The following is a 13,297-nucleotide window of genomic DNA, read 5'->3' on the forward strand; positions in this document are numbered from 1 at the left end:
TAGGGTGCAGTGTTGCAGAATTGAGTGGTGTAGAGTGCAGTGGTGCATAGAGTAGGGTAGAATCACTGTATCCATCAGGGCCACCTCATCCCATCGCCAATTTAGGAAAGAGCTGGAAAAAACCTCTTTAAAGAACACGACATCACAATGCAGTAACATTCCAATTCAGCTCCCAGAATACAACTACCTCTACAAATACCTGTTGGCTGTATCTTTATCTTTGACACTGTTCAATGACTCTAAGTCTTTTGGTTAGGTTTGCATTGTACAGATACCTCACACATATGTACATACATACATGGCTCATGGTTGCACCACTGTAGAGTGCCTTGATGTGCATTATTGTTACTGAATGTGACATTTGTTAAAATTCTGAACATTTAAGCAGTTGTTAGAGTCCATGACACTATAAATGACTATTCAACTGGGGATATAATTTGATTGATCTGCCTTGAGCACATGCAAGGCACTTTTCCCATTGACATAGTTTCTGATCCACACCTTCCTGTGCTGAACTCCTACATTTGAAAACAGTGTTCTTGGGCAATTTTTAGGTTTGGTGCATGCAGTATTTGGGTCTTGCCTACACAGCGCATGTGCTGTGCTGCGATCCTTATTGTTTACAATTCAATGGACTTACAACCCACATACAGCATACCATTAGTTGTTTTCGTTGTCACTCTCATTTGCAATCTTTTGATTGCTTTGCTCCCGTAGGCTTCCCTTATTTTCTTGTGTTAGCTCCTTCTAGGAGCATTGACCAAGTATGTATCCTTCTTCTTATTTGTTCTTGCTCATCTTTTTGCAACGCACTACTTTTTATTTTTTTATAGGCATTTGGGTATTATTACTGGATATTCAACATGATTGTAACACAGGCATACCGCTTGTTACTTAAATTGCTTTCACCCTATCTGTCATCTCTAATGACTTTTTAGTTACTTAAACGCATAACCGTACTACTCTATGCTACTCTACTTAAAGCTGCTCCACTCTACACCACTCAACTCCACACCACTCAACTCTATGCCACTCTATTCCACACCACTCCACCCCTCTGTACACGACTCTGTTCTACACCACTATTTGCCTCTCATCTCCTTGCCACTCTGCTCAGTGCCAATCTATTCTACGCCATGCCATTCTACTCCAATCTGTGCCACTCCCTTGCACTCTGTGACACTCCACTCAACCATATGCCACTCTACGCCACCCCGCTCAATGCTCCTCCACTCTGCTCTATTCCACACCAATCTGCGCCACTGTACTCTGCACCACTGTACTCTGCACCACAGTACTCTGCACCACCGTACTCCATCCCACTCTATGCCACCTAACTCTATGCCACTCTGCTTCGCTCTATTCTACGCCATGCCACTCTAAGCCACTCTATGCCACTCCTATCATCTCAATGCCACTCTAATTCTCTCAATTCCACTCTAATTCTCTCAATGCCTCTCCACTCCATCCCACTCTATTCCACTCTACTCTAAGCCACTCAACTCTTTACCAATCTACTCAACGCTATTCTATGCCACTCCACTCTAAACTGCACAATTCCACTCTTCGTCACTCTGTGCCGCTCTCCTCAATGCCACTCTCCTCCGCTCCACTCTACTGTATGCCACTCTACTCCATTCCACGATGCTCTGCAACTCCACTCCACGATACTCTCCTCTACTCCACGATACTCTCCTCTCTTCTATTCCACACCACTAACTTTTAGCCATGATGAACAGCAGACACGCTTCTGTACAACATGGCTAAAAGGCATTGGCAAAGCCAATAGCTGTCACATAGACATGACCTATTGGCTTCTGAGGTGTAAGTTTCGTCTGAAATTCATTCCTCTTTTAATTGTATGGTAGTAGCTGATGACTGCTGGATATTGTTTAAATATTAAGTTGTCAGTCTAGCAGTCAAACCCTGCTTTTACACAATGGTGTAGGGGTTGGTCATTAAAATATTTAGCGGGTGCACTTGTTACAGTGGATCATTGGCATGCCATGTTGCATCTGTCCCTTAAGTATGTTCCATGAGATCAACAATTTCACTTTCTCTGCTCAGTGTTCGAGCCCAACTTGGAGATGAGCTGCTTTCAGACAGAAGCGGTTCAGGTATAGGGTCATGTGGTGTTGCAGGGTCAAACCCTGGATATTTTCTGATTCCAGGCCTTGGTCTGGTGAATAGTGGCGTAGAACCTCAGTGAGAGATGATGTTAGAGTGCATTTATGGTCTTGTTTTGTTCTACTATCCCATGTGATCTGACACTCTTGTGTTAGTGGACCTAGCTTTAATTGTATTCCATATACAAAGATCATTTTCTTCGTTTTATATGAGGACGTGTTTGGTACACAGACATTAAGAGTTGTAACCTTGGTAAGTAATATGCCATTTTAATGAATCGACCCAAAAGAACAAGATATTGACTCAGAATGGTCTCATTTCCTGTACTAGGGTTGATAACAACCTGGTGGTATTCTACTCGCAGTTTTCTTTACTCTCTCTGACAAGTTGTCTCAACGAGAAGTGCATTAGGTTTTAGGGTTCTGTCTTTGTAGACCTTCAGGATGGTATCTCTTTGAATAATATATTCAGCCTTATTGCTATTTTGTCTCGGCTTCTTCATGAAGTGCATAGCCTTTTTCTGAGATCTCTTTGTCCAGTTTTGGTTTGGGTGCCTGCCCTTCGCATCTTTGTGTTGTGTTGCCTGTAACACCTATTTCTTCTACTGATCTGAAGCTGTGGAAGTTTAAATCTAATTGTTATGTCATCTAGAGATATTTCATTTTTGTGCTTTCAATGGGATGTTGCATATCTCCAAGGGCTGACCAGTTTGAATTTGCTTGTTATACATTAGCTGTGCTTTTAAATTATTTCTTATTGGTGCTTTGTGCTATTGTTTCCAGGTTGCTAGTTCTGTTGCTAGTTCTGTGCCCATGCACACGTGGTGGATTCTGGATTGTTGTTATTGTTCTCTAAATACTCGACTTTCTTCTTGCCTAATTTCACCAGGGGTTGGTAATTTCCGAACCAGAAGGCCACAACTCGATGCTCCTGTATGTTCCAGCCCCTTGACCTTACTGTGGGCCTGCATTTGTTTTTTGTCGACAACGACTGTGACTAGGATCTGTGATCTTGCTTACAATTTTCCAAGTAATAAAAGAAACGTCATGAAAGCCTGACCGAGACGGATGTGAAACGCGTAATCAGACAGATTATTTTAGGCCCTGAAGAAGTCCGGCAACGGACGAAACGCGTCGGCTATTCGCAACTATCAAAAAAAAAAAAAAGAATAAAAACTGAATAAAAGAAAGAAAATCCAAGTCACAACTTTTGTGTGTCTTATCTGAACATTTGGGAAAACTAATACTTTGTCTATTTGTATGTTCGTTTTTAACAACTGTTTTGCAATAGTGTATAACTCTTGAAGGGTGATGTCCAATTTCCAAAATTAGCTTTCTTGGGTGGTAGGTTGCCTATCTTCCTTAAGGCCCATGTGGGAATCACGTGTCTGGACATAGCACCTTCTATTCCTATATAGTATATGGTATTTCAATAGTAGTGCAGATTTTTCCTTAAATTCCCAGTTCTCTTCCCTCGTTGGTAATTTCATGGGTGGCCATGTAGAAGCCGAATATATGAGTGCTCTGATTTCTCTTTACTCTGATTCCAAAATAGTTTTTCATTTTAGAGCTTTTCTTTCAGGTATCTTAGTACAGTGGTTCTACAGATGCATGTTTGCATTCCAGAGCTGCCTGGTTGGGTAAGCAACCCCTCTAACAAGGCTGTTTTTGTGACACATGGTCAGTCTGGTTTTTGCGAGCCGACGATTTATCACTGTTTTAGTAGATCTCGTGTTTATTTAATGGGTTATATAGCGCTGCTCCACACGTTCAGTAGGCAACAAAGCACTTTACAACAAACTAATTGTAGCAACTAAGTCTTCTTTAGACTGTAATCAACAACAACTTACAAATGATCTTGGGTTGGTGAAAGGAACAGTGTAACAATATTGTACTGGCAGTGATGTGGTAAAGGGTGATTATGCTGAGTCTCACACAGTTGTAACTCTCCTAACCCACTGTGTGGTTGGTGTCTTTGATCAGTGTGCTAATGCTTGGATACCAGATGCAATGAGCCACAGTTGGGAATGTGTACTTGCTTTAAGGAGATGGACTCAAACATTTTTGAAATGTATGGGCAAATATGCCCGCACCTCCCAAGACATGGCTTCGGTCTCATAGTGTAAAGTCTGTGAAACGAGTAGGGCTTTGTGTATTGACGATCACTTGTGAGCAATAGATACAGAAGCACCAACGTCAAAATGGCTGCTCCTAATCAGTTTGAGAAAGTTCAATAGTGAAATTTCGCAGTGTCATTTTTGAAGGCCAGACTGATGTCTGGAGATACTCTAGCACCACTTGACACTTTAAAGAAGATACATGTTTTACAGTTAGAGGTAAGTTTAATTCTAGCAAAAAAGATTTGCCTAAAAAAGAAATTCCTGTGACTACAGGTATGCCACAGTGTTGCTAGGTAGAAGGTTTTGGAGACTTCAGAATCCTGTTTGGGAAATATTTTTTTGCATCGTCTGACATGAAAGACTTGTATATCTTGCACACAGTTTGTAACTTTGGTTTGTTAATTTTCCTACTGTTATTTTGGTAGCTTTCCAAGTGGAGTTACTGCTCGATAAACTGAAACAAAAAGGAGCCATCAGAAGAGCGTTGTTTCTCCACAACAGACTATCAGTGCATTCGAAGAACATGACCATACAAAATGGAGGCTCTGTACAATGTGAAGAGCTTGATGCATATTTGCGGGTAAGAATAGAACTGAATACATGTAACCATTTCATGAAAACTGTTGTATTGTGTAGGCAATGTATTTAAAGAATGCCTTGCACAAAGGTATCCAATGTAGGTCCATGAAAGCTAGAGTTTCAGGACAACCACAAAATAAATGTACATTTGATGCATCTAAAGGGAACCAGTTTACATATTTAAGGATTATTTTGATAACCTACGATGGTTCTGACACTGCTGGTCTTAGGTTGGACACCCCTAGCCTAGCATATATGATGGTGTCAACACAGAGGTCTCCAACATTTTCTGTAATAAGAGCTACTTTATGGGCAAATAATATCAAGAATTAACAATATCATTATTGTTGTAGTTGTTACCATTTCAGAGAAGATTACATTAGTGGCCACCACATGCAAAATTGCCATCTGTGATCACCTCCTTTCATCAGGCGGGGCTGCCAGCAGTAATGTAAAACCGGCATTTGCAATACAATAGGTCTCACATTTGTCAGAGTTCGAGCTATTGGCGTAGTAAATGACAATGTCATTTATCTATGCATTTTTTTGTTTGGAGTGTAGTGGATGTATGAACCGAGACACAGCTGCAGCAGTACCTAGAGAAGTTAGATTGAGGAATTACCACTGTGACCAGAGACACAGTTGCAGCTCTGCCTAAAGGATTTAGAATGGGAGAGTTACTGAAGGGACCACAGAAGCAGCTAGCAGTACTGTCTAGAGGACAAACAATGAGGAATTACCACTGGTACCAGAGATGCAGCTGCAGCAGTGTCTAGAGGACTAAGAATGAGGAATTGCCAGTAGGAACAGAGATTCAGCTGCAGCATTGCCTATAGGACTAAGAATGGAGAATTACCACTGGAAATAGAGACACAGCTGCAGCACTGTCTAGAGCACGGTTACTCATAGTACGGCCCGCGGGCCACCAGCGGCCCGGAAAGCTTTTCTCGGCGGCCCGCGGACATTGCAGACATCGTACCCGTGGTTTAAAAATAAAAAATTTAAAGAGTGTCTGCAATCACTGCCGGTTGCAGCAGCGCGACTCAGAGACTCTGCTGCACTGTGGGGGCAATTCCAATGAAAGTCAGAGTTTGGTTGCAGGGGCCTAAAAAGAGGTGAAATACATCAAAAGCCTCATTAACATGCAAATGGTCTTTTAAAGACCTGTGAAGTATTCGGGTGTGTGTGTGTGTGTGTGTGTGTGTGTTCGCGTGTGTTTGCGTGTGTTTGTGTGTGTTTGCGTGTGTTTGCGTGTGTTCGCGTGTGTTCGCGCTCAGGAAGCTGTCTCAGCCCGGGCACACACAGGCAGGGTGAGATGACAGAGGGAGGGAGACGGGTAGGGAGGGATAGGGAAAGAGGGAGACAGAGAAAGGGAGCGGAGGGAGACAGACTTAGGGAGGGAGACAGACAGACTTAGGTAGGGACACAGGGAGAGAGACGGGGAGAGGGAAGGGGCAGCAGAGGGAAGGAGAGGGAGGGGAAGGAGAGGGGGGAGACAGAGAAAGGGAGCGGAGGGAGAAGGGGAGAAAGGGAGACAGAGAGAGAGGGTGTGAGACAGTCCGAGTGAGTGAGACAGAGGGAGACTGGGAGAGAGAGAGGGAGTGAGACAGTCTGAGGGAAACAGAGGGAGAGAGAAAGAGAGAGAGGTGTGTTGGCCGGGTCTGGTGGCTCAGTGCACGAAGGCATCCGCTGCAGGGACTTGTGTTCAACCTCATGGTCACAGTTTTGTTGTTGCTCTAGCCCCGCCCCCTCCCCACTGACCCCGCCCCACTGACCCCGCCCCCACTGATCCCCTCCCACAACTGACCCCGCCCCCACTGGTGCAGCCCTCGTACACAAACCACACTGTAAATTTGACCCCTGAGAGAAAGTTTGTGAGTACCCATGGTCTAGAGGAAGTGAAACAGTTGTACAAGAGCAGAAGTTCCACTCAGGACCAGGCATCGAAACTAATGTCCTCCCCTCCCCCATACCCACCTCCAAATATACACACACGCACACACACCCACCAGTGGGAACCTAAATAGACTCATTATCAAGTTCAGCAAGCAGCACATTGCTGGTTTCTGCTCCAGCTGTTGGAGTTTACAGACAGAAACAAAAAATCTGTATAAAGTGACAGACCACAAAGGACGCCTGATTTACAGTGAACTTAATGGCACAGCACGAAGGCATCGCGTGTGGTACACACCTCTTCCTACATGGAGAGAGAAAGCGCCAGGAACCGTGCATCCTACACACATCGCTAAATGTTCAAAAGTCCTAAGGAATCACATGACATCCGTACCTATCAATGCATATGTTTATCGTTCCGCAGGATGCACATTCCCCACAAACTAATTTGCATGTGATTTGATTAACATCTCCCAAGAATCACGCCACACGCCTGTATAATGTATTATAATGATTGGAAAAACAAAGCCCAATTTTGCCAAGTTTAGACAGAAAGAACTTAACTGTTGGGGCAATAACATACTCCCATGTTATTTAAATGTTGTTTATGCAGGGTTGTCAGTGATTCTCAGCAGGAGCTCAGCACCTGCCACGTGCACCAGGGGGCATCCCTTTTAAGTAGGTGAGAGAAGCAAGAAGCACTCACCGCACACCAAGCAGCGGCAGAGGCGGAGATGGCAGGATTGTAGCAGGAGCAGAGGCCTTTGGAGGCTGGAGCCATAGAGTTTGCATTAAACACACCGCACGAAAGGGGCAGATTTCAGTAGCAGCCAAGTATGTGGCCTATGCCCGGGCATGGAACCGAGGTGCACTGGAGCAGCAGAAGGGATTGAGGGTTGCAGGAGATGACAAGCTCATGACTATTTAATTGCCCGAGTGGCATGCAACAAAAGCTGTTCAGTAGAGTAGTTGTAGGCATGAATCCCTAAAGCATCGACTTATGCATATGTATGGTTTTGCGGTCTGCAGATTGGCTACAGCGGGCTAAAGCTTGCAGGACAGCTTGTGATTGGCTTCAAGTATACCCTATAAAATAGCTGTACTGGAGGCACCGTCAGGCAGCTATTGCACACTGGCGCCTAAAAAACAAGTTACTCATGTAGCCTAACAAACAGAGCTGATGACTTTGGGCCTGGGAAACCGGGTTCAAGATTTGGCATCAGCTCCACAAACACTTGGGGGTTGATAACAACTACATTTAAATGCATAACAAATATAATTATGCAGTTACAGAATCGGGTGAACAAACGTTACTGAAGCAAAGGAAAACAAGCGGGAGGGGGCAGTGCACTGAGCAGGCGCCTTCGGCGTCTGATGAGCAGAAAACAAAGACATGCAATTGCTGTGTGTGTTGGCTTCAAAAGGGAAAATTCAACAAAAAAAAAGCATGCCCACAAGGTATTGTAAATAAAGTGAAAGCGTAACAGCACATGTAACAGGGGCAGTCCTCATGGGAGGATACAAAATTACAAAAGTTGCGGCTACTAAGTGTATTCACCAATGAAAAGGCAGCATTTTCAAAGTACAGCAAGAGGAACTAATGAAAAAGATGTTTTTTTTTATTTGGAAAACTTTACAGGAGTTATACATTACAGCAGTAGCTGCAATGCCCCAGGTACCAAGGTATAATATTAGTAAAGAATCTCCTAATTGACACATGATTTCTCATCCAAATATTAGCTTTGTATATTTTAAATATTTAACCATCTTTCTCGAAACATACGTTTATAAAATATGAAAATACACATGTTTGTGTCATGAATACACACTTTTCAACTTTGCTACGCATATAATAATTCAGTCAAGCAAAGGCTCCAAATTTAGTAATCTGGGCTACACTGGAGAGCTAGTAGTAGTTCACAAGCTACTCGTTGGAGTTGCCTGAGAACTAGCACATTTAATTCAAATGAAAGCTTATTTTACTTTAACAAACAATGTATGTTTGAACTGTAAATTAAAACCAAAGACTAAAATCTGCTGTTAATGAAATGCATTGTGTCAAGTCCTACACAAATAGAATAAAGAAGCATCCCATCATATAAAAACGCCCATACATTCTGTCCACACCATAAGGCGTTGCCTATAATCAAGCTCAAACGTGCAACTATTATTTACTGTTCAAATAATAGAAACTGTACCTTGATCTATAGACAAAACATTGGAAAAATCCTTACTGTCTTCCTTCGTTGCTTTCTTTCCCATTGCATTAATGTTTTAACACCTTGGAGTGTCTAAGCAGTTGTGAGGGTCGTTTCTAAAACAACTGATTACAATTTAAAATTCCGAAAGCAAAGCCATACTCATTATCCTTAACCTCTCTACTGCTTTTGAAAATGTGAGCCATACTGCCCTGTCATGTTTTGGGGCCACGTAGGAGATTTGGTTGCATCGTTTACTTGTTCTAATGTTTTACTCTTTAGTTCAAGCCTACTATGTGTCCGCTGCCTCCTGCCACTTCGTAATTTGCCTGAGTCCCGGACTTATTTTACACTGCACTCCTCATGTAAATCTATACATAACTACCTTGGGGTAAACTGTGCTTTGACTCTCCCCATCCTAACATCTCCCTTCCTGAACTACCTCAGAACTTTTATGTACTTTATCATTCGTATTCTGTTTTGACTTTTTGTCGCTATGTCCTTTCACTCAAACTTTGTCATTCTTGTTCTGGCTGTTCGTGCTTACATACCCTACTGTATTTCGTCTACTCCTTTCTTACCATTCAGACTTATTTTTATTTGGTCTCTATGTACCTCGAGTTTCTGCTGTTGTGCTTACTCTGTAAAGTGCTGGTTTCAAGATCTTAAGTGCTATGTTGCCATGCTTATTCACTACCTCCGGGAAATACTGTGCACCTACTCTCCTTACCCTCGCACCTCCCTACTATATCTCTCTCAGAACTTTACATCCGCACTTCCCTCTGTCTATCGTATTCTTCTTTTATATAATGTTGATATATATTTTTATTTACACTTTAGGTAACTCAGACACTTTGTCTACATATCCTATTGTATACCGTTTGCCTTTTTTACAGTTACTATCTATTTATATCTATTCTCGATGTATTTCATGTTATTGTTGTGTTTACTCTGTAAAGTGCTCTGATACCTTAGGGCAGAGGTCTTCAAACTTTTGGATGCCGAGACCCCCCTGTCAACATTTTGAGGCGTAAGGACCCCCTCCCGACAAAAAAATTATAAACCTGTAGGCAGGGCTACTAGAAATATGAGGCAAGTGAGGACCAAATTACGTGACAGACTTGATTAAATTGTGTGAGAAGAAAATGTTAGTGATGTTATGTGATTCCGCGTATTTTGGGATAGCATTGCATCATTATTTTGACATTGTTTACTCACAGTAACACTGAGGAAAGATTTCACCCCATCAGTACCCATTTATAACCAAAATACAGCAATTAACATCAGATTTCTAGTCAACCTTTGAGAAGGACCTTCCACTCCGCAGGAGTACGTGCTGCCACATTAGAAGTTCACCTGGCCCTGGCCAGGAGAGGCAGGGGTCCCCTAAACACCTGGCGTTTGTGCAGAGTTAAGCAGTTTACCCATGCAGCTTTCCTACCACCCCCCTCCCTTCCATCCCTCTCTCCTCTCCTAACCCCGGATCCTTCTCTCACTTTGCAGGCCATTTTCTTTCACCCCTTTTTACAACATCTGAACTCTCCCCATTCAACCTCTCACTTTAACAATGCACCTCATCTCTCTATAGCACCTTTCTGAAAAACATTTCATTTTTTTATATCGCTACTCATAGTTTACTCACACTCAGTTCTCTGATCTGCATGGTACACGTTCTTTGTAGCAGGCACATTAACCCTCTGCACACTGTGTTTGTGACGAGAGTGCCCATGTGAGTGCACGGTGAGCGATGCAACAGTGCGAGAGTAGTGTAATAGAAGTGACTGCAGGGTGAGTGAGGTGGTGTATGAATGCAAGTTCAGAATGGGACGAACGAATGTATGATTACTGATGGGCTTTTTGAGTGAGTTGCTTACTGAGCAGTCAGGGGGTCAGGTGAGTAAAGTGTCACATGAGTGCAGAATGAGTAGTGTACTCGTGTGACTGCAGGGTGAGGTATAAGGTGAACAGTGCAAGTGCATTGTGAGTGCAGAGTGATCACTGAGTGCAGGGTGAGCAGGTGAATGGTGTGAGTGCATGGTGATCAGTGTGAGTGCATTGTGGGCACTGTGAGTGCAGGGTGAATGGTGTGAGTGCATGGTGATTAATGTGAGTGCACGATGAGCGTGAAAGTGAAGGGAGAGAATGAGGAGCGAGTTGTCTGAATGCAGGGTGCATTTCCATACACTTGAAGTAACTCAGCATGTTCTTGACGGCAACGTAGGGTTTAAGATCTAAGTTAAACTACTGCGACATTAATCGGGGATCGAGTGTGGAGGAAATAAATAATGTGCTGATCCTGCAACAAACTTACAGTCCTATGGTTAGGGTTGCCAGCAGATTATTTTGATGGCCCAGTCGGTACAAAAATAAGCAGACACTGAAAGCTGTATTTTAAGCACTTATCTGTGCATACTTCGAACAACAAATATAAATGGAAAGCACTTTTAATTGTGTTCTAGCGCTGCCTCAATGATCCCTGACTGACAAAGAGCAAAAAAGACAGAAATGTCACAAAACTAATGCATAGATACTTTTCTATTTAAAAGTCTATTTAGTGTCAAGAGGAGATCTTTGCAGGCTCTTTAAACAAAACAGGCAGGCATTTTTCTTTTGGCAACCCTACTTTATATTCCTTTTCATTAAATACATTTTCACACTACAGCAGTAATTGTAAAATACAAATGTAAAGAACAGGCACAGAGTGGGCCCAGAGGGTACTGAAGCCAGGAAAAAAACTAAGCCTCTGTAATCAGTTTACAAAGGCATGTAAATATGCAAATGGTCTTTAAAGACCTGTGAAAAACTCGGGCGTGTTGGAGATTACTCCAGACACTGCCCAGCCCACAGCTCGAGTTACACTGCAGCAGCCTCAGCCAAGCTGAGAGACACGACGAGGGAGGAGGGGGGCTGAAGCCCTTGGGCCTGGGAAGAAGTATGACTGTGAAGGTGCGACCCCCTTTGCATCGCTCCACGGCCCCCCTGGGGGTCGCGCCACACAGTTTGAAGACCCCTGCCTTAGGGTCTTGTTCGCGCTATATAAAACTCACAAATAAATTATAAATCCATTGTTTGTTGTGAGTATGGCTTACCAAGAAGTCACGCCCTGCCATGCCCTGTTTTCTCATCATAAATGTTATTGCAAATGTTGCAGTGATATTATCAATGATGTCATAGAAGATGTCATTAGTGATGTAATATGTGCAGTAATTAGCAGTCCATATCAAAGGTGTGAGTTACAGTCACCTTAGGGCACGAGTTATAGTTGCTTGAGGAAACTTTAACTGGTGAATTTTAGTGGTTTTATTCTTTTAAAACATTACATTGTCACTGAAATCATCCTCTAACTACAACGTTACTATAACCTTTGTGTTTTTTCTGTGAATATCTAAAGTTTTCCCCACACAAGCACCAATCCCAAACCTTTTGGCTGTGTACGCCATGGGGTTGGCTGCAAATCCCCTCATCCAACTGCCTGCAGGCACTGGGGTTGGCGGAAGAGCCTGGCCTGCTGCCTGGCCATGTTTCCAATTATTAGTGCAGACCCATAACATTTTTCCAACTGGTTTTGCTTATACAACGTTTATTTTCAAACACTGGGGAAGATTCTTTGGTAGATGCACGAATCAAGGATCAACCTGCAAGAATGAGCTTGTCAGGTGTGCTGATTTATAATGCTCTTAGAGCAGCACTGTTATTGTAAATGCTTTCATTTCCCGCTCTGAAAGAAAGAAGAAATGCTACGGTTACCATTAATTTAACATTTGTATTTGTTTATGGAAGCTAAATATACTGTAATGGAATTTAGCATTGAAATTCCTTTAATAATTTGCTGTAAATTACGTCTTACTTATGTAAATATGTATACAGAAAGTAAAATCAATCTGGCCCAAAACACACATTATATAGAGCCCGTGTGCTAGTAAACTCTCCTTCGCTCAGCCATTACCACAGGGAAACTGTCCAATTTCATATAATTACCAAAGTACGGCATAACTGTGACTTACTGTCTATCAACTCACTGCAACATGCATTCTGTCAAAGGACAACTTTGGTTTAAGTCACTGGCCTATTCTTTGTAATGTTATGTCAATTTATAAATTTAACCGCTTGAATTCCCGTTCTAGTTAAATAGCTTTGTTTATAATTACTATACATGATACAGTATTAAAACAATTATAAACTAGTTTGTGACATTCTTTGACTCTTCTAGAAAACACACAAGCATAAATAGCTCAGAAGCACCTTGATTTATACTAAGTACTCATATCTTACAGCGACCATATGCACACTGACAAACTGATGCAACAGTTTTAAAAATGCAGCACTTCAAATGCTGCCCTGGCATATCAATAACTCGTGTGTGCACCGAATGTAAAAAAGT

At 42.5% G+C, this 13,297-nt stretch overlaps 1 protein-coding gene across 1 annotated transcript in view; it reads left to right on the forward strand.

Annotated features, from left to right (window-relative positions):
• ITGAV (integrin subunit alpha V) overlaps positions 1–13,297 on the forward strand; it is a 372,076-nt gene that overhangs the window by 225,437 nt on the left and 133,342 nt on the right. The window contains exon 17 of the mRNA XM_086955459.1: positions 4,672–4,826. Coding sequence (XP_086811585.1) covers positions 4,672–4,826 — 155 coding nt within the window. The remainder of the gene's footprint in view (positions 1–4,671; positions 4,827–13,297) is intronic.

Source organism: Lissotriton vulgaris, chromosome 2_1 (assembly GCF_964263255.1).
Source record: "Lissotriton vulgaris chromosome 2_1, aLisVul1.2, whole genome shotgun sequence".
NCBI classification, from domain to species: Eukaryota; Metazoa; Chordata; class Amphibia; order Caudata; family Salamandridae; genus Lissotriton; species Lissotriton vulgaris.